At 34.5% G+C, this 23,300-nt stretch overlaps 2 protein-coding genes across 5 annotated transcripts in view; one reads left to right on the top strand and one right to left on the bottom strand.

The window, feature by feature from the left end:
- LOC116338691 (protein Wnt-1-like) overlaps positions 1-23,300 on the top strand; it is a 34,907-nt gene that overhangs the window by 8,762 nt on the left and 2,845 nt on the right. The gene's annotated exons all lie outside the window — the stretch shown is intronic.
- LOC116338692 lies at positions 4,949-6,591 on the bottom strand. Its single transcript, XM_031764106.1, has 3 exons — positions 5,487-6,591; positions 5,191-5,407; positions 4,949-5,028 (listed from the first exon to the last, which is right to left on the bottom strand). Exons 1-2 carry the CDS (start codon positions 6,082-6,084, stop codon positions 5,319-5,321), a joined length of 687 nt encoding a protein of 228 aa, XP_031619966.1. The 5' UTR covers positions 6,085-6,591; the 3' UTR covers positions 4,949-5,028; positions 5,191-5,318.

The following is a 23,300-nucleotide window of genomic DNA, read 5'->3' as shown; positions in this document are numbered from 1 at the left end:
GAGTGCAACTTGTGGAAATTATTATCTCATCTTGTTAAATAATTCAGTGTTTTGCTACGTATTAATTAAAAATATTTGGTGAATATGCTGAGAAAGAGCGAGAGAGAGAGAGAGAGAGAGAGAGAGAGCAGTAACAAAAAAGCAAACTCTGAATTTTTCACATTTTCTGTTGAGCAATATTGTGCGCTTCAGTTTACTCTTGTTCCCTTTGGTTGGAGTTTTCATTTACTTTTTGTGATACAAGTCTGTGTGTGTATGTGTGTGAGTTGAGTCAATTCAAAGAGATTCAAAGTCGGGTTTTTTCCCTTTTGTTGCATTTCCATGATCCGATCAATTTTGTAGAGAGAAAGAATGGAACAAAAAAAGAACATTGAAATTTCTTTCAGTTTCGAAATGATTGTTTTAAAATTTGAACGTAAGCGGCATAAAACAGCCGCCTAATGATAAATAAACATGGACTATTCAATGCAGATATTGTGTTTTAAGGACGCGCACTGATGAATATTACTCGCTAGAATGTTAATTATACACAGTGTACTTCACTTACCGTATCTGTCTGTATGAGCGCAAGTAGCAAAGCGTTAGATTATTCCATCTCATTCTCATTGTCGAGCATTCTACTATGGAATCATTCAACACCAAACGACCGCACACAAGTTAATCCAACCGATTGAGACCGAAAAATGTGGGAAATAAACGATAAAAATAAAAGTAAACATTCTGCTAATTTATATAGATTCGTAAACATTTCAAATTAAACAACGCATACGCATTCTCTCAGTTAAATGCAGTTCCAATTAGTCAATGTTCGCGTACATGCTCACGCACACAAAACTATATCGAAAAAGTTCATAAAAAAAATTCGAGAAATGAAATGAACGGATAGCAAATAAATTAAAACCAATAAATCGAAATCAATGTTATATATGCTCAAATGAAAATACAATTCACTACAGTAAAGTTTCGAGCATAGTATGATCGAGAGTGTATAGCCATTGTGCTACACAAAGGAGGCGATCATTTGTGTCATCGACACCAATCGTTTTAGTTCTCTCTCTCACTTTGTATAAACGGTGCTTTTTCTTTGATACGTTGGTATTCTCGTGTAAGGGAACATTTCATTTAATGGCCATTCGATTGGCCAAAGACAGCATTGCAGCAAAACGATTGCACAAAATAAACGTAAATTTGAAATGTAGTAGACAAAAGGCATTGTTTTTATTTCGATTGCGTTTTGTTTATTTGCAATGAGCTGCAAATTATGCGTGATGTTAACGAGCGAGAAAAAGAAAGAATAGAAGGGTGAGAGGGAGAGAGAGAGAGAGAGAGAGAGAGAGAGAGAGAAAGAAAAACCAAAACGAAATGCCATATTTTATTTGCGTTTGAAATTATGTATTGGAATCGGAGACGTGGTTCGTTCGTTCTTTGAATAACTTAAGATGAATTTGAGGCGGCATAAAGGAAAAGGACATTCAGTTACAGCATTCACAGATCAGAGGTCTCGTATGTTTTAGTTTAGCAGACAATGTCCAACAATAATAATACAGAGAAGATGAAAATACTCCAACCGCACACTATCAGTCGAGTCGAAGAGCATTACATTTAAATAAATTAACTTTATCACTTGTAAGAAAGAAAAAAAATACATAGTAAATTCTAACAACAACGGGTCGCCAGAAAAAGTGGCAAATCGCGCGGGAATCTGTTTAGCTAGAATTGTACATTTCCAAATCATCCGAATAAATTCAGTATCGAATTCGAGACGGTTTTTCATTCTTCTTTTTGTCGTCACACAATTTCGACTCGATTTAGTTAATGTTCTTCCGGACGATATGTTTTCGCGAAGCACGTATGTGAGAGTGTGTACGCGCGCACGCCCCATAGTGAACCATTCATCCATAGTGTTTGTGTATCGTTGTCATTCTCTTTATATCTTTGTATGATTTCGTGCAATTTGTCTAGTGTTTGATTCTTGAATGCTCTTTTTACTCGATTTCTCAGTTGATATTGTATTCGATAAGTAAACGCATGGTTTGCCGTCATCGCCACCAATATAACAACCACGATAAAGACGCAATGTCAACGGCGACAATAACGACGACGACCACTTCGACGACAACGATACAAAACGATTTGAAAATTCATTAGTTAATGGAAAAAATGTATATCCGTAAATATTTGCATTGAATTATGGTGTACTTTTTTCATGTAATATTACGTTTCAGTCGTGTGCAAGCGACATAAGTATGTAGTTTTTTTATTTTTTTTACATACATAAATTTCTGTCTCTCTTTCACTCATTCGATGTGCTCGAATCCATGTTATTGTTATTGTTTTGGAATTTGGTATGGTTCTTTTAAGATCGTTGGGCGCACACGTTTTGAACGAAGAAAGCTTCACAAAAACAAACAAATTTACGGTGTCGAGTCTTGTTTTTTTTTCTGTTCGTTTTGTATTATCATGTATATATGTATTTTCGTCGCATCGTGTTAACAACCCAAAGACGGATTACTTGTTTTCAATACGCCCAACTGATTTTATAACCGAATTTTTTTTATGCGTTTTTTTCTCATTCATCCAAAAATCGGGCATTAAACGGAATCAAATTAATAGATTTGTTCAATATGGAACAATTATCATAAAATTCGAATTTTTTGTTGGGTCGATTTTTATTCTGTTATCTCTTGAGATAGTAACAAAAAATGTGGGCGAACCAATGAATATATTTGAAATCGATTAAAAGGCCATATATATTCATTTGAAATGGTTAGTGTTTAAGAAGCTTCTTACTCGGTTATATTCATTTAACATGTGCGTGAATGCGTACGGATGTGATGCATATGATATATGCAATTACATCGGCAGACAGACAAGACGACACTTAGTCACTAAAATTCAATGGATTAAATAAACATGATGGAAGGAACAAAGCAAAAGCAGCATGATAAAGTCGGACAATCAAATTTAAATAAAAACTGCAGTTAATAAGGATTAACGAAATTGTATAAACGTGTTCGACGTGTTTGATGCTCAGCATTTTCATTTGGTCTTTTGTGTTCTTTTTTATTTTTATTATACAAACGAACCTGGGTTCAGTCATTACTTTGTTTATTAGCATTGTAGACAATCATGAAAATGAAAACGTTCATCAAAACTAACAGCAAACACGTGAATACCATGCGAAATTCTTTTCTAACTAGACACAATTGTTTAGATAAAATAAGAATAGAAATAAACAAAAGTCTGAATTGCTAGAGTTCAACGATTTTGACATAAAGTTGAAAACAGTTGACATAAGGTTGAAAAAAGCAAGCAGTGCAGATTTTCTGTGATTTTATCGATGAAAAAAAATGAATTTAAATATCAAAAAAATGATTACTCACTATTAATCATCTCATCCAATGTGTTCATTTTGAAGAGTGTGTATGCCTTCTAGACAAAATGCAATCCAAAGAATGTCAATCTTTATAAATGTTTGAAAATTTTATCAAGAATTTGTAGCAAAATTATGTTGGCAATTACGACAAATGACCAGTTTTTTTCTAATGATTTGAATATTCGTCTTTTAAAGAGCTTCAAACTCACCAAAAGCAATCAATAAATAAAAAAAGAGCTTAAGAATCAAGCCCCCCTAATAATGGAATATAATATAAGGGGTCGCGAGGATAGACAAAAACATGCATAGCGCAGCAAAAGTTGTGACAAAAACCATATTCGCATTATCAATAAGTTATACATATATCGAACCCCTCGACATTGATATTATTATTTTTTTTTGGTTTGTGTGCTCATCTCTCTTTGTGTGTTTCAATGTTTGCCTTCGGTTAACAAGGCATCATTTTAGGAGCAACAATTTTTTTTAATAATGAAACAATACGATACGATATTCGGAAGGACTCACAAAAGACGAAAGTATCACAGAATTACAACGTCGGCAATAAATAAATGTACAGCGTAATATATTCGATTCGAAAGCAAATCTATATCATACTGTATGATAAGAAGAGAAATAGAGAGAGCGAGAGAGAAAAATGGCCGACAGCAAATAAATAAAGCGGAATGTATGCAAACATTGGCAAAAAAAATGAAAAGTGAAAGAGATGGGAAATTTGATGTGTGATCGATTGTGAAGATGCATAAGTTGTGCTTTGTTTTTCTCCTGGTATATCGCGTTCTCGTTTTTCTCAGCTGTAGATGTTTCGTTTGTTCAATACAACGCATTTTGTATGCTTCTTAATGGTGGATAAATTTACCACAATGTAAACTGTAATAGAGAAGATGTATTGGGGTAATGTAAGCCATAAACACTGAAGCATCAGTGACAAAAAAATCAACAACAACAACAACGAACGAACGAACGACGAGAATTTGACAATGTGTGGTTGTGTACACTTCGACTTTAGATCCGATTAAATATTCATTGTGTCGTACTAATAAAATTAAACATCACCGTCAAATGATAAATAATACGCTGGTTTTGTTACGTGGTATGTGGACGACGTATGAACGTGAGAGACTGTTGTTGTTTAATCTCCTATGCATTTTCCTCCTGCCAAATGAAAATGATTGCTTACACTCATTCTTTCTCCCTCCGCTCATCTTTCGTTGGAAATAAAAACCACGAACCCCGCCAAAATAGGCAAACGCGACTATAAAAAAAAAGGAATGTAAAGAGTGGCAAAACAGTTTTCCGATATATTCACAAAAGTGCATTCACACATTTTATTTTGGGAGCAAAGGGCGATTACCCGATTACATTGAGAGAGATAAAAAAGCAGTCAAAAAACAATGGCAATGACAATGTTACATATACAGATAAAGAGTGAAAGTCGGTTTATTTGTTTACATTAAAGATTAAACACATCACATTCAACACACAATGATTTATGAATATTTAATAAACTGATTCCTTTTGTGCAAATCGAATTTATTCTTATTTTGAATGTGAAACACGATAACATACTAATAAATTGATTCATTTTGTATACGCACTTCTGAATTTTATCTACACTAGGGTGTTTCCCATATCTGTAAATAGAAAAATGGTATTTATTAATTCAAAGTAGGCAAAATTCTATGGTAGTTAATGGCATTTATACAACGAAGCGATTGATGGTAGCACTTCCCGAAGCGAAAAACAATTGTCACGTCTGAATATATAAATGCAATCGAATAATGAAAAATACTCACAGAAAAACAGAGCCTTGATAGTACTTCCTCGAAATGCTGAGACACAACAGTCAAGTCTCAGTTAGTGTAACAAAATTACAATATTAATTTTTAATTAATTTTCGAGTTAAAATGGTGATTGGTTATGCTTAAGGCTGTTGATTATTTTGAACTGCTTGTTGTCGACGTGGTCTCTGCAATGTTAGCGGGATATCCAGTCCAAACAGGTTACAATGTCCTATAAAAAAATACAAATGTCATTTAACACAGACATAACACATCTATAATATGCAAATGTCCATTTCTTATATACATGCCTTTGATGAGAATGCATTTGGCGGCCACGATATCACGATCCCAAGTTGTCTGATGCACAATCATTGGTTGTTGCTTGTCATCGATTTCCGTCACACACTCATCATCGACTGCACACGGTTGTTGAGCGACCTCTCCATCGATTTCCGCTGCATTTTCATCATCAACTGCATGTGGTTGTTGATCGACTTTGACGTCAGCATATTCCAATACACCACTCACTGCGTTTACTTGCCATTTTTTTGGATACACGGCCACCTTAGACAGTAAACGATCAGCTATAATGTCGAAATCATGCTCAGTCATTTCACCTCGAGCCAGAGATACCGCCAAACTCTCTTCAATATAAACTTTGTTATACTTTAAACGCCGTTTGCTGAGCTGTGCCACGATTTTCGATGGTAAAAAGTTAGCCATGATTGAATTTGGCACCGGTGCACAATTTTCACAAACTTTGAAACGGTTGCTTTTGGTGTTTGGATCGAATCGTCCGCCACATTTTGCGCATGTCTGTGATGTAAAATACTCATCGACTTTAAAAAAAAATATATACTTACTTCTTTGCGAGTACTGATGGTTCTTCGGACAGTCGCATTCCATGTCTTCATACCCGGATCGATTCCCAGTTCATAAACAAACGTTCCATCCAAGTATCGCTTTCTCACAATGTCATCATCCAGCAACCGTTGAAGATGTTGTTTTGACAATTTATACAATACCGATACTGATTCACCGTTGCTAACAATAGTATAATGAAACTCTTTGTTTTTCTTCAATATTCGATTGATTTTGTCAAAATCGAATATTTGGCTCCAGAAGTGTTCTTTGTTTTCGCGAATGAATGTTTCGGTAACTTGTTTACCTTCGACTTTTGGAAGGAGTTTCTCTTCTGCCAACATTCTGTAGAAAACATCATTGCACATGAACACTGCCTTTCGCTGATAATCTGGCAATGGAACAACAGACAGATTTTTGATCTTCGGTATTGTGACGTTGTTGTCTTGCGCCCAATTGTGAAACTCATCTATTTCGCTTTGCATGACAAGCCACATTGCAGTTGCTTTGAACCAGTATTTGCCTTTTGAGAACTGCTTGATGTTGTCATAATTCGCTAGTCCACCAACCTTTTCCACAATTGCACGAACCATGTCAAGCAGCAACTTTCTTTTGTATCGTTTAAGAGGTGCATTCTGATGTGTGTCTCGAATGGCATCATAGCGTCGAATCGCCCAATCAATTGCATTGTCAACATCCTTTTTATCGAACCTCAAACCGGTTGACACTGCATTAAACTGCCAAGCTCTCATTTGCAAATAATTTCGCAGCCGCTTCTTTGCATGTGTCGTTTGATTCGTTTTCAATTGGCGCGTATAACTTTGGCATAACGATTTCATGATGTTGCCGAAATAATTGTTGTTTGGCCAGGCAAATTGATTGTCTCGGCTCAGTCCTTGCTCAACAAAATGACGAATGTGTGGTTCCATGTCCTCGTTTTCTTTGTTCTTTTGCAAAACTGCATAAAAGCAGCGCTCAATCACATCTTCGGCACGATTTTTTTCAACCAATTTTCCTTTTTGGTTAACATACATTCTATTCGTGAAAAAGTCCCATTGGCGATTGTTTTGCGCGGACTTCACTTTGTCAAGGAACAACAATGACGCCAAAACGCTGATCTTTGTTGACATGACACTTTTCTTTTCGATCCAATGTATGACAACATCATGGTACTCCGGCCGAACAATTGTTGTGAGGCGCATTTTTATCGCTAATAAGCCATTGTCATTGAAGTTTTCGTCCTCGGCCTCCTCCTCTTGTTGCTTTTTTGTTTGATATTTATATCGTTTCTTTTTCGCCTGTGCAGCCGATGTTTCACCAGTTGTCGACATGTTGAACTGCAACGAAATAGAAAAAAAAACACGCACAATTTACTATAAAAACACTGATAAAATCACACATATGTATTTTGCACTGTGCAATTTGTAAATGAATCAATAGAAAGCACATAAAACGGAGATAGAATTAACACTTGATCTTACCTGATTGATGGACACGACTGAAGTGATATTCAAAATCGAAAAAGAACTCTCTCGAACGCACATCACACTAACACAGTCCAAAGTTGTATCGAAATATTTGCAGTTTCAGCTTGAGAACGTTTTGTTGATATCAAAACAAAACAAAATCGAACACAAGTTTCACTGAAAATATCTCTCTTGCAAGTTATCGATTGACAATGATCCGAATGTTGAATCTGTTGTATTCATAAAAAAACCATCAACAGAGTGAAATTAACTCCTTCGAAAGCATAAAACAAATACAAAATACGCCGACACATTCAAATTATATGTTTTAGCACTTTAACAATCGAATGCATAGAAATTATGCAAGGAATGCAAATTCAAATAAAAAAAAACAATGATTCTTAAAAGTTTCACCACGTTTAAAATGTGACAGATCATTCGACTAACACACAACTCACACTGCATTCCGATGTAAAAAATATTCCTATACACACACATTTTTTGTTTATAAACCGTTTGAATAAGGAAATTGTGTGTGCTGAACTAATGAACGGACTCACAGTTTGTGTATGTGTAAACACTAACAAGCAAACGAAACGGCATGATTATTAGCCTGTCGCGATGGATATACTCAAATCTGTATGGACTGCTTTGTGTTAATGTGTTGTATGGACTGCTTGTGTGTTAATGTTGATTCAAATCATATACCGACTTCACTGGCCAAAAATTGCTTACACAGAGTTTTGTTGTACGATTGTGAAAATGCGTTTAACATAAATACTTTATTTTGTTTATTTATCGAATTCAAAGGAATCGCAACAATAAGTTATCAAAGCAATCGAATAGAGTCTATATATGTGCAAGCGACAAAGAAAAAAAACTTCAAACTTCATGCGTTTCATATTTCTTTTTCGCTTCGGGAAGTGCCATTGTCAATCGCTTTGTTATATGAATGCCATTAAATAATATAGAATTCTGTGTTCTTTGAATTCAAAAATAGCATTTTCTCATTTACAAACATCGGAAACACCCTAATGTACACAATATACATGAAAAACTGATTAATTTTTAATCAATTTCGTGTATCTATTACGAACTTAAGAATTTTTCGCAAAAATTCGACAATTTATAATCGTACATAGACCATATAACGTAAAAAAAGCAAATCACATATCGGGTTGAGATTCAATTGAATGGGGAGCATACGTAAGAACATCAATTGGTCACTAGACCATCAAATGTGAATTTTCCACATAGACTCATTTCCACTGAGATGCAACCACATGTATGACTCATTCGAATGAAATCATAAAATGTTAAAAATGAACATACCCACAGCAAAAAAGAACAACAGCAATAATAATAAGAAGGAGAAGCATTCGAATAAATGCAAGCATGCCGAATAAACTTTGGTGTTTGAATTCGAATCCCTTTCATTCTTCATTCAAAAAAAAAAACGCAAGCGATTACATCGGTTTCAATATGTGATCCATGGCCATGTATGAGTGTCGTTAGTACGAATATGCTGGATTTCATTTGGATTGCATAATAAATGGCCATGCGTTACCGGTGAGTCAGTTTATGGTGTTTGACTTCGAGTTTGGCCTGTTCAATTTGGATCTATGAACATGCATCCAATCGTATAAAGAGAAAAAAAAGAAATATTCAAATCTCCAAGGTGTATTTATGCACGGCCAATAAGTGTGGTCATTTTTTATATGGCAATCTTTGTTCAATTACTTATGGTTCAGTAAGATGACGCGTACCCACCAACATTGTGCACATACACGAGTTAAGTTCGGGCGATTGCATCACCACAAAAATGTGCTTCCTCTCCGTTCACCACATTTGATGCGGCTCGGCTTTACCACGTTTTCATTCTTGGCGATATTTTTATGACATTTGTTCTTGTCCGTCTCTCTAACCGGTGTGTCCTATGCTGATATCGTTTGGCTGTTATCCACAACCACCATGTTTCTTTTGATTACTTTGTCATTTAGCTGCATATTTGAAATGTTGCCGCTTACTTCTGGCACGAGGAAATTTCGCATTTTGCATTTCTCGTTCGGGTATCCAGTGTGCACGGTATTCGGGTATGCATTTTATCGGTTTTATTCGCTCTCTCCGTCTATCAATTTTCATTCAATGCGTATAAGTTTTCGATGAGTTCGGGGTTTCTTTTTCGATTATTTGGTTTGTACGAAAAATGCGGTGTGTCGACGGTTTTTTTTCTTCTTCTTCTTCTTCTCTCCGTTCTTTCTGCATGTTGCTCATTGAATCGGTCTTCCGGTGTGCTTCTGTTTTTCGTTTTTCCCAATGTCTTTCGTGTATCGTATTGCACAAACCCACACGTACATAAACCGCAAATCGTTCGACAGAACGTTTTGTTCATCTTATGTGCCCATTTTTATTATCATTGTTATGCTTTTCCTTCTCGCTCTCGCTCTCATCATTGTCGTTACTTTTCTTTTTTTGCTCTGCGCTGCTTACATTAAGTTTTACACATGTTTTTACACGAAAAAAAAAACAATGAAAAAAAAAGAAGAACTATCCACCATAGTGTGTATCTATATACAATAATTGGCTTTGAGCAAAGTTGCAGTTGGATCAAAGTAGTGTGTGATGCGTTCGATGTATTTCTATATGCACGCTGTTGGATCGAATAGTGAGTGCGGGCGCGATACTGAACCTCAAGTGAGGTAAAACATAACGTTAACTGCTGAAAAGTATTTCCATACCCTCCATTAATAAAAATTTAAATTGATTTTACTCTGGCGTATTTTTTTTATCACAAACTATTATTATTATTATTAATATAAATTTCTATCTTTTTCGTGTTTTTTTTCTCTTCTCTTTCGTTCTTTTACTGTTGTATTCCATTGCTTGAATTTCGTTCATGAATGCTCAAAGTTTCGTAGGTTCTTTCTTGTTCGTGGCGTATTTTTTTTTTGCTCTCAGTCTATGGTTCTGGTGCATTTTCTCTGCTTGTGCTCACATTGCAAGAGGATTGAAATTCTTTTTATGGCCCGGAATACATCTCAATTTGATTGGTTTTCATTGCCAATTTTTCGTTGTCTGTATTTCGTTGCGATGCATTTATACACCGTGGTCTGAATAGATTCGCTCAACAGTTTTCACTTCTTGTTCCAGCCATCATCATCATTTCATTCGACAAACGGTAACTGCTATGCCACCAGTTCAAAATCGAAACTGTTATTATAGAAAATCTACCTTCAGCTTTTGAAACTTTCTGTTTGGTTGGTACATGTAATTTTAGTGTTAACCATCGAGGTTGTTGTTGTTGTTTTTTCTTCTTTTCTCCTCTCATTTCACTCACCTCAACTCGATTTCTCTATTGAGTCGTGTCGTTGATTTTCATTAAAGTAATTTTTAAATTATACCATTTGCGTTTTTATGCGATACCATTGTGAACGAATATTATGGCTGGACATAACATTTAACGCTCGCATACACACACACACCATTTTTATTGAACACACGAATTTAATGAGTTTTTCCTATGATGTGATCATGGTGTACAATGGGGAGTGGTTTTATTTTTTTCCCGTATCTGCAGCCGGTAAGCGGTGTTTGTGTGCGCGAACGTTAATTTTCGATGATTTTAGGGTTGATTTGCCTCTTTTTATTGCCCGTTTTCATGCAAAACCAATTCTAAGAAAAACTAAATGCGTCACATTCCATCTTTTTGTTTGAATATTATTTAATCTCAATTTATAGCCATCGTTGGGCCATGATGTAATTTGTCTTTGTTGATGATTAATCGAAAAACACAATTTTTTATTGAAATACGTTCGCAACATCGTACATTTATAATTATAAATATGTACTTTTAATCGTTTTAAATTATGGCATTTACACTGGATACTCGCCCAGAGATCGTATAATCGAAAGTGAAAATTCCGCATACCCCGAATACACACACACACACACATTGGTTGTAAATGCAACGTTTAATGTTATTTGCTAAATAAAATGTATCCAAAATGTATGCGAAAAGCAGTTACGAATTTTGGTATGGTATTGAGAATGTTTAATAACGTTGGTTGTCGTAGTGCCAATTAAATATTTACTCGCGTGTACTTTGTTTATTTTGGACTATCATTGGATGTTTGAACATTCAGTCAATTCCTCTGCGGAACAGTTATGATCTCATTTTGATTCTTATGACGTACCCGATTTAACGCGCACCACACATATACATCATACAAGCATACATTCAACTCCAGTATCTGAAGCGGCAACAACAGCAGCCGACTTATATGTATGAGTGTTGCATGGAGGGTGAAGAAATGCGAGCGTCCACGTTTATTTTTCGTCAGTAAGTTGTTTTTCATGTCATAATAAATAACCGCTTTAATGATTGGGTGGAAAAGCATTTAATAAAGGTAGTAAAAAAAGAAGAACGAATACGATATTAAATCGGAGCCGAAATATGTGCATTTCAAAGGGAGCGATCTGTTCGGCGAGTAACAAAGAAATATCTCAAGCACATATAAAATAAAAAAAAGAAATGCACGACACACGTGGAGCACTTTACCAAATGGTCCTACAATGCGCTCAAACGCGCACACATTTGCAATTTCCATGAAATAATCGAATGAAACGGACAATAAGCGAACAAAAAACCGCGACATTTCAGCAAATGCCACTGAATTTGATGATTATATCATTTCTGAAAAGCAGTTGCCGTTATCGCACCGCATAAATCGCGTCTTGGCCACAGTGATAAAGACCAAAAATTCGATGAGATCCCAAAATATGGTCGTTTTCTATTCGAACGAATGATAAAAATGATGCTCACCATTTACAACCATATGCAACCATATAAACCAAAGAGAAAAAAGAAAAAGTTCATTTAAACTGGAATGTGTTTCTATTTTATGGCCAGACTCTGCAATTTATGATTCATTGGCTCCATTATTTTATTGCCTATCAACACTCAATGCGAGAGCAAATGTATATAAACTAAATAAAAACGTGCGCGCAAACTCCCGCGGGATTTTTCCGTAATCTTTGCTTTCCGTTTCAAGATTTTTCATGGCCAGACGAATGATGACGACGTCGCCTTTGCATGAATAAATGCATAGAAATCCCTCCCCACTTTCTTTTTTATCTTTCTCTCTCTCTCTCTCTCTCCGTATATTTTTCTCTTTTGCCCTCAGTTGCTTCGATGATCCCAACGTTTTTCCTTTCTGGCTGAATTGACGATGCAAGGAACAAAGCCGAATAAAAAAAAAAACATTTACCATTTTGGTGAATGTATACTTTCTATACCCGAAAAGCAATACGATGCACTTATTATTTCCTCTCTTCTCTCTCTTCTCTTTGCTGGTTATAATTGACGACTTCATTTAGACTATGTTAATACTGATGTTGTATATGAGTGAATTTGTGTATGATTTGATATTTCTCATGTATGAAATTTGAACACTTGATATTTCAATGGCTGAACATTGTCTTGTGATCAAGGTTTGCTTTATTTAATTAAAAAACATATTGAATTACCGGCTAATGTTGATTTGCAGTATTCTGCTACCATACGTTTCATGTACTTCATGTTATTCGTATATTCAACACATTCGACCGTGTAACATCAGCACATACAGTCCATATATCGGCATAGATATTGTTCTGCATTTTCATTTGCATAATATTCACGAAATAATTAAGGGAATTGTGGATTTTGAGTTTTATTATTTATCGTTTGTTTTGTCTCTTGCTCCATTTGCTTCGAGCCGTGTCGATGTCGTTGCTATTGCCGTTCATCAAAATCCATGTTTTATTTCTGATTGGCGGAAAGAATTCAAAACGAAATTCGACTAGAAAACAACACACTGCAATACAAAAATAAATGCGAAGGGTTGTGATTAATAGCAATATGTTATAAGGTTATGTTGCTGATTTTCTCTCTCTCTCTCTCTCTCTCTCGTTTTCTTCTCTCCCTCCCGTTCGTTACGAAAATGTTCACATTTTTTTTCATGTTCATCCTGCACTCTGTCTCTGTTGCATTCACAGCCGTTCAAAACAAAAGAGCATACTCAAGCTCAATTGACAAACATTCATGTAAATACCCAATTATGTGTATAATACACGGGCACACACAAAGAAAATGAAGAAGTGTGCTCTGATTCGAGCGCTTGAATTTGAGTGAACGGTGGGTTATTTTTTATCATCTTACATTGCCTTTGTGCAAGCCATTCTTTGCAACTGTGAATTGCACTTCTAAAGAATGCGGCAAGAGGTTGGATTTTGCAATACCAATGATGACAAGTACTGTGCTCAGTTAACATAACATATTAACGCAACGAAACAGACATTTTTCTTTTCGCGATCAGCCATTTTTATGCATCAAATCTTAAGCGATGACAAGAAAAAGGAACTTACATCATCATCAGCTGGTTTGCCAATCACATGAAATTGATCAATAAAATTGATATGAAAATATAAAATTTCAGCAAATGAAAGAGAAAAAATATAAGCCACAAAATGTGTCTATATATATTTTTTTATTGTATCTGAAGAGTATACCATTCTTCTTGCCTTCCGGCATAGTTCACTATACGTATATGTACGTGCCAAATATTAAACTGAAAACCAGAAGAAAAAAACCTTAGAATTATGAATTGGGGCTTATGCTTCCAGGCTTCTAATGTTCAATTGATAATGCACGTTCGCTACAGTTGAATGTTAACAGTATTAAACAAACAACGTGCTTCAACAATCATGACAGTGTATGAGTACGCAATGTATGTATACGCAGTGTCGGTATCAAATCCACTGAATCCGATATATACGTATGTATGTTTGTGTAAAATTATCAAAGTTTGTACATGCTAATATATGTGTACGCCGGTAATTATTATTTACTCAAGTAAAAGATTTCAAATGGTTTTTATATGAATGAGTATTATGTTTACTATGTTGGAGAGGAGAAAAAAAATTTATATGAACCTTAGCTCATACTCAAAAGTAGGAATTAAAAAAAATGAGAGAGAGTTGGGGGGAGTTGGAATGAAAAAAAAATCTTGCCAACATTTTACGCATATCTGTAGAGAGTAGAGATGTTTCATTCACTTACTGACGATCGAATGCTATGAACGACACTATTGGCAATAGCAGTGGCGGTGGTGACGATGACGGTGGCAGTGGTTGTAATAACGGTTCATACAAAAGACTGCTAAGATTATTTGTTATTTAATATCAAATGAAGATGAATACGGGCACTCTCTCATTCATGCATACGTACACGTACACACCCACACTTACATACACAACGAAATGCACAAACAAATCAGGAGTCATTATCTATTTACACAATGGATTACATTTGGTTTGATGCCCCATCGCTAATATTTATAAAATAGCTAATGATTTTGTAAATAGAGAAAATGCCGCAAGTTATTATTATACATATATTTTCCATTTCATTGCAAATTGTCTTACATGCATAGAATGCGATCCATGTGATGTGCTCAACAAAATCAAATACAAAACATTCACATTGATCTCACTCTCTGTTTTTCCCATCCACGCCAACCTATGCACAAAACCATATCTCTCTCTCATTCCACGAATATTGTTCGGTGTTTTATCAATATATTCTATTTAACATTTGACTAATTTACGAATTAATCTATTTCACCGGTAGCAAATCGGTCATGTCAATATTTATTCAAATCATAGTGCAAAACTCATTTCGTTACTGTTAATTTGTTGGATTGTTGTTATTGATGTTTTGCCGTGTACAATACTGTTGAATTTTTTTTTGTTCACATCGTTTGAAGATATTTTTTCTGTCATAAAATCAATTTAAAATGCATTCAAATTGTTGTGCCTTCTATATGATATACTCACAATACCGAGACCTCATATTGATAAATTCGACAGAGGTAAATTTAACCTGAAAAACTTTCACATTAATTCAGTTTTTAATGAATTTTCATCGTTCGAATGAACTAGTCTCTTAAAAGGTCCTTTTATGCCGGTCTCTATTTCAAAAATAATTCATAAATGTTGACTTTAATATGCTTTTCACACTGTTTTCCATTAAGGCATTCCTCGACATCGCACATAAATCTAATTGATATAAAGGCACATCTCAATCATCACCGCCGCTATCAATTGATTTTACACAACAAGCACAAACGTTCGTACATAAAACGTTGATTATTTATCGGCATAATTACAAAAGAACTTTCATCTTTAATTTTATACCAAAAAAAAAACGCTCACACACTTCTTCGTCATTTGTTGACGGATTATCGTCATCGTTGTGAGATTTGTTTGGTGTGCGTTGTTGTTGTTGTTGTTAGTATTCATAGCATGTTGAATTTTGTGTAAACAATTTTTTTGGTGTGTACATTTGTTGGGAAATTCATTTCACCGCTTATTTCCGATAAATCCATTTGAAAATTTAGAGACCTGATGAAATGTAATTTACACTCTACACGCTAAAATACATCATAAAAACGTGGCTCAAATAAGAATAACAATAAAATAAAATGATTTAGAAACTAGAAATTGTTACATGAACAAAGAACATCACAAGCGAATTTCAATCCATTTTCAACTCAGTTCATATGAATTAGAATCTGTATTGATTTATTTCAAGAAATTCATCTTCTACACTCGTTCGTCTTGTTCGTTTTGTTGAATTCTTTGATTTTCGATGCAAACATATACCGCAAACAAAATTGTTGAGAAAGAAATAGAAAAGATTATTAAAATCTGTCTGTGTCGCAATTTTGTTTACAATGTTCATTATCCGACATCATTCAGTTATCGTTTTCGAAGCCATTTCATGCGTACGCATGTGTTTCGCAAATGATTATGTAAAAAAAATAAAACAAACCATCAAATCGAAAATAGATCAGTGCAATAACTTCAAAAAGAACAACACTAAAATAAAGAAATGACAAATAGACGCACAAACAATTATATTTCTGTGTGTAAAGAAGATTGCGTTGCGGGAAATGATCGAAACGTAAAAGATTCAATCGTCTTATTCGCGTTTAAAAATGGGTCGTAAATCAATGGAAGAAGAAGAGTTTGGTTTTATTAAATCGAAAGAGGTAAAAAGGTTTCCGATTGTTTACAGCGAATTCACTACATTCACATAAATTAGATAATTACCGAAACATTGTGGTTAAGCATCATAGAAATGATCAAAAAAGATTTGTTCAAGTCAACGATATCAACTTTTTTTTTCTAGTAATTTATTTTAATAATTTTACATATCGTTGACAATAAAATATAAACTTTTATTGTAGCAGTCAAGTATAATAAAGATTTACAAAAAATATGCTAGACGATTCACACATTTTTTCGGTTTTCATTTTTGGTTTTTTTTTTTTTTGTTCAAATCGAATTGATAAATAAGTTGTGGAGAATGATGTTTACTGAAAGAAACGAGAAAAGTTTGAACGAAACGCAATTCTATTGTATTTGCAAAATAATGTCGGTGTATTATATTCCCATAATTCAGAGTAAATAATCATACTGCATAGTAATACCTATATTGTTGAACTGTCAACAATCTATCATAATTTTTGCGATGGTTTGTTGCCGCGCTGTCATTCTTTCTTTTGCTTTGCATCATAATTCAGTCCGCTTTTAAATGTGAATGTACCACAACAATGGCACATCAAAATTCCTTAAGGATCGTTGAAAACTAAACAGCGAACGAGAAAGAATGTGCTAAAGTTTTGATGCAAGATCAGCAGCATTATACTTATTGAAAGTGTTCAAGAAGAGGCGAAAAAAGCGATAAAAGAAATTCTGAAAAGATGTATTGGCTGTAAGTAACTTCAAGCGCAAATCAAATCAGTGTTAAATTCAATGAAGAAAAACACATTCTCTATGAATATTCATGTTCATGTTTGGAACGTTTTTCTTTTCGCTTCTTACTCAAGTAGATGTCTCGAATGAAGTCAACCAAGATTTCAAATCTTCGAGAACATAATACAGACGAATATCATCGTATCATTTCGAACATTCTCGCTAGTAACAATAGTCAATGGTTGCATATAGATAGAAGGCATTTTATTATCTAAATGCATCAGCTGAAATCTAGTTAGCTATTGGAAAAAAAATGTCACTTGAAAATTAATTATTAAATCTTCTGTAATCACTTGACCCCCACACACGATCATCTCTAATTGCAACCAGTTAATTACCTGTCTTGCTACTCGATCGAGTAATTAAATGAAAATGGAAAGAGATAGAGAGAGAAGAGGGAGAACAGAGGGAAAGAGAATGGGAGAGGATGAGAGAACAAGCACAACGGAAAGATTGAAAGAAAAAAACTCTTTTTGTCTCTATAAGTGGTGCGCTAAACAAGTATCATGCGTAAACAAGTCATTTTCGTGTTTATTTTGATCATATTTTCCATTTATCCAATTGAATTGAAACGGCCACTCGCAAATATATTCTGTTTTAAATTCCATGTTAGTTTCTCTCTCTCTCTTCTCCTCATTCCATCCTAGCACACTGAGTGCAACGCATCAAGCATAAAATGTTCATAAAAACTGCGCTCCAGTGATGCACCATCATGAGCAGGCTGCGACAAATGCAACAGCAATAGCACAAAATACGATATTTCACAGTGAAAAATTAATATAAAATTATAAAAAAGGCGCATACCACGATATTTTCGATGACGATTGACATGATTTTCAAGTGAAAAATGAAAATGTTCAAACATTGATTGTATTGGCTGACTGGGTTGTTCGTAGCAAAAGGTTTCATTTTAATAACTCTCTTATCAAAAGTTATTAGCGTTTTTATTGCATTCTAGTGGAATATGAAAAATGAGAAAATGCTAATCGCATTGCATCGGCTAAGAGTTACAACAAAAAAAAAACATGCTCAACGTTTAGCAATAGTGTGTTAATGTTGTTATTGAAACAACAAATAAAGTCGTTATCTTTGACGGTGTGTCTTCTCATATACGATTTTTTTTTCTCTTCCTTTATTTTCTCTTCTTCTTCTCTCGGCTTGCGCAAAGGCAAACGCAAACTGTTGATTGAATTTATGCCTTTTTGCTGTGTCAGACGCTTTTTTCTCTTTACTTTTTCTCTCTTTTCTTTATACGATCGCGAGCGAACATTTCAAAATTCATATCTTACTCAATTGTCTTCTTGTTGATGTATCCAAGTCGATCTCCATTCGACATTTGTAATACCTTCAATATGATCTCTGTTGCCGCGAATGCACATACACACACACGCATTTACTTTGTACAATGCGACGGACTGATAGAGTTGACTGGAGAACATTGACACATTGACAACTGATTTTAGTGACATTTTATAAAAACTCTTCGCCAACTTACAGTTGAGTCAACTGAGTTGACAATCACGTTGACAACAACTGAAGAAAACCGTATGCACATGCATGCACACACACACACCAAATCATTCCAATAATGGATCAAATGTACAAGACTACGTTTTTAAGGAGGAAAAAAACGAGCATAATTACTTTTTATAAATTGAAATGCATAATTGTAATAATTAAACGGTCTGCAGCAGCATTTTATTTACACAGTACACGGTTGTTTCTCTTTTTTGTCTTTCACTCTTTACATTTGAACACGGTGAAAAAGTGACCGGCTTACACTGAATGCGACTGATAAACGTATATTCGAATAATATTGTGAATGAAATAATTGCGACCTCCCCGACGATCTGTTTCCAATGATATCTGTTAGATTGAAAACAATTTTTGTTGTTGTTGTTGGACTTTTCGCTTTGTATTTATTCCTGTTTGCGGCGCATTACACAAATAATGAAGGAAAACTCAGTTTTAATTAGCCAACCGAGATAGTGCAACTGAATTTCTTTTTTTTTTGCTTCGCATGCTCTCTCTCCCGCTCTCTATTTCTCATACACACAATTTTTCCCTCCAATTGCTCTCAGTCAATTCAATGATATTGAATATTAAAAATCGAACCGTCAAAGTATTAGATGAAGAAGAAAAAGTGATATTTTAATTTTTAATTATTGTGAAGAGAAAATCATGAACTGCGCCGTTTGGCGTTTGGTTTGTCTGTCTGGCAATATGTGTCTGTTGGTGAAATGGTAAACAAGAGCGTTTTTATCATTGGCTACTGCCTCAGCCATTGCTTTACCATTATTCGAAATGATTACGGCCACACGGGTATTGCCTTCCGTATGCACTTTTGTAGGCGTAACACTCGATCGTATTCGCTTAATCAGAAACACACATTTATATTTGAATCGTTGCAACGAAAAAAAGCTCCTATTTTTTTCAAAATAATACTTCAAAGTATGGAAGTGAATCTTGTAGAGTAGTTGGATCCGATCTGATCCAATGTGTTCAGATCAATTCAAGTACTCGCGAAGCTCTTTTTTTTGCGATTTTTCTATCGGAGTATAGAGTACACAAAAACAAATCAACAATATCAACAAAAATGAGCTGTCCGTGATGAAGTCCCATTAAATATTTTCTTTTGAATAATATAGAAACAAAATATTAATATCAAAGAATATTTGAACAAGCGCAAATTGGAAACAACACTTCTACACGTTCCGAATAATAGTGCAACATGAATCATGTTGCATTATGATTCGGACCGTTAGTATATTGAAATATTATTCGGTACTTTTGCTTGTTTCTTTTAAATCATTTTTATGTTGAAGAAAATAAGAGCTATGTTTTCACCGCAACGATTCATATATATTCGTGTCTCCACTCGTAACATCATTATTATGTGCACTGGCGTTGCAATCATAATCACAAGATGGACTTGGCTACAAGTATGACGCATTCATCGATAACACTTTTTTCGCTGTTCGAATTTTGAACAACAACGCACCGAGAGAGAAAAAACACTGCGATTCAATGTATTTATTAATTATCTCTTGCGGCTGTACAAACATTTTACAGCAAGAAATATGGATAATGTTAATTGCTTTATCGAAATAGCCATCATTTATTACAATGTTGTATTTGAAATCGAAGCATTCATATGTATGTAATGATATGATCAGAAACATAGCGCAATGCATTTTGCAGTTGAAAATAGTTTGTTGTTCTCGTTTGTTTTTTTTTTTTATTTTATTTTTTTTTTTTGAAAAGGAAACGCACACAAACTGGTTGACATTTCAATTCGCTGTGTTGTTTTGACGAAAGCGATAACGCTAGTCATGCTGTTCAAATATTAGATTTCATAAAATATGTTGTGATGTTGCCGATGGGAAAATGTCGCTGAAGAGTCAATACAAACGAACAAAAAAATTGGCTTGCAAAGCTAATTCTCTGTAAATATCAATAAAATATTTGCTGATACTCGATATACAGGACGTTTTGAGTAATATTAATGTCAAAGCAATCTTTGTTATGACAATTGAATGCAGACGAATTTACGCGTGAAATTGTATGATGGCAATTCATAGTAAATTACTATGAGTAATAATATTGTTTAAACATTCGCATCTCATGGTTCGTCAATACCATTTTTCTACATCGATTTTTCTACCAGGAAAATACTTTCAAAATGATTACAAATAACTAATATACAAAGTAAAAGTGACACAAACTCAACTTGATCATTTTGGTGGAATAAGATTAAGATCGATTACATTTGGTCCCAACAATGTGACCTAAATCAGGGAACCCCTGAACACTTTACTCGCATTTTGTTATGTTTCTGATTGAGACTGAATGAACAATTCTGAAATAAATACTTTCTTGGAGCTGTTACCTCCATCTATGTTCAATTTTAACCGAATACCATTTCAAAACAAAGATTTCTTGTGGAAAAAAAATTAGAGAATGAAAATAGCTCCAATGTCCTATTTGTAGATTCACGTTGGATAGCTTAGTAAGAAATGCAATAATAAAAAAGTATTAAGATGCAATTTCCAGTGTCAAAAATTGGGTATGTCCAGACAGTTTTTGGGTACACCGCGAAAAAGATATTCTCGATCTTATCACTGCTCACATTTTTGATGTGATGATGTTTAAAATATGTTCGCCGTTTATCTATATGTTTGTGAATTACCATTTGTTTCTTTTCATGTGCATTTCCACCCTTACGCTCGTCGTCGCTGCTGCCATTGACACAACATACATTGTGATTGTCAAGTAGTGACAAGGCAATTGTACGGGAAAAAACAATTTCTCATCTCAAGTGAGCTACTTATTACCAACGTTTTGTGCCCAATGAGCTGGCTTCTTGTTTTTCTTTGGATGAAAAAAAAAAACACTCAGCGCCCCATTTTTTTCGTTTTTATTTTTTTCTCTCTCGCTCGCCTCGCTACTTTTTTTCTGCTACGAATCGTTGTAAATTTATTCATTATATATCATTCTTGTGTGTTGCGAATTGATGTGAATGAGTGCGCTCGCCCAGTTCGCGCTCCACCTCATCACCGTTCTGTTCAGCTTATCGAAAACTGAATGAAGGGCAAAACAAGAGCGGAAGTGTACGTCTTCAATTGTATGTGTATATGCAAGCGCTTACATGAGCACAAAACACAATATAATAACAAATAAACATGGGTAATGAATGCAAGAGCAGTGATTGTGGGATGTAGTCAATGCCGTATGAAGTGGTTGAACGATTGTGATTTGAGAGATGATATGGACCTTATTATGCAAAGGGTTTGAAATACATTTGCTGTATGTAATGAAGAAAAAAAATCGGTTATGTTAAGTCTAATCGTTTGCCTTTTGCCATCACCAAAGAAAATGCACTATGCAACGGCAACACAGGAGAGTCAAATTCATTCACATCCAAGAGGCAGAAAATGCATTCACACACACACACTCATCTTTTCTTCATATATGCATTTGGATTTCGAACAAAATGACTGAATATGTCGTTGGTGATTGTTGAACATGATTTCAATTTTGTATCGTTCAGCCTCTTTTTCAATGTATTTCCAAGCATTCTGAATTAATTTACAATTCTTGTGATTATGATTTGAAAGTAGTCGTTATGCTGCTTAAAAATTAGCTTCGAGCATAGAAAAAAATTGAATTGCAAAAAATGAGTACGATTCATGTTTTTTTTTTGTTAAACCAAAAACCTTTTTCATTTTGCTGGTTCGCAACCGATGCAAGCATTTAACTCGAACGACCGCAGTTGTTTATTTTATTTTATTTTTTATCCATGAATTAAATGACTTGATCATGTCATCAGATTGATTTTTTGCGTCTGTATTTCTGCAAGAATCTCACCCACAAAAGCAACAAAAAACAACAAAATTTGCTCGGAACTTAATAGTCGTGTTTAATGTTTATTGTGCAAATGACATCAGTACGCGAGTAAATTCCATAAAAAAATATTTTATTTGATTTAACACAACAGTCTTTGTGTGTATTTTATGATTTTATACCGCTTACGCGTTGTTTAAATCATATTTGGAGATCGTGTTGTTTATACAAATGCACGAAATGACCGATCGTGGACAAAAACTAATAGCTGAAGAAAAAAAACGATAAACGCGTACCACATTTCATTCTGTCCAGTAAATATATTCGTTTGGCAATCTGTGATTTTGATTGGATTTTGAAAATTTGCTGTGCTTTAACATTTTCCCGTTTATGACCCGTGAAAAATGTGTCTTTATTTCGAATCTCCCTACCTACCTCCCGTCCCTCTTCTTTTCTCTCGGTGTGTGTCTCTTGTCTTCATGAACATTATTATTTAAGCTGTAGCCGAAGCATATGTTGTTAAATTGCGTTGAATCTTCATTGAGTTCGAATATATTCATCACTATATTGGTATTTTGGCCTAGTTTATGACTC

The sequence above is a fragment of the Contarinia nasturtii genome, unplaced genomic scaffold (assembly GCF_009176525.2).
Source record: "Contarinia nasturtii isolate CC-2019 unplaced genomic scaffold, AAFC_CNas_1.1 Cnas_scaffold_414, whole genome shotgun sequence".
Taxonomy (NCBI): domain Eukaryota; kingdom Metazoa; phylum Arthropoda; class Insecta; order Diptera; family Cecidomyiidae; genus Contarinia; species Contarinia nasturtii.
This window is presented reverse-complemented; position numbering and strand designations above follow the sequence as displayed.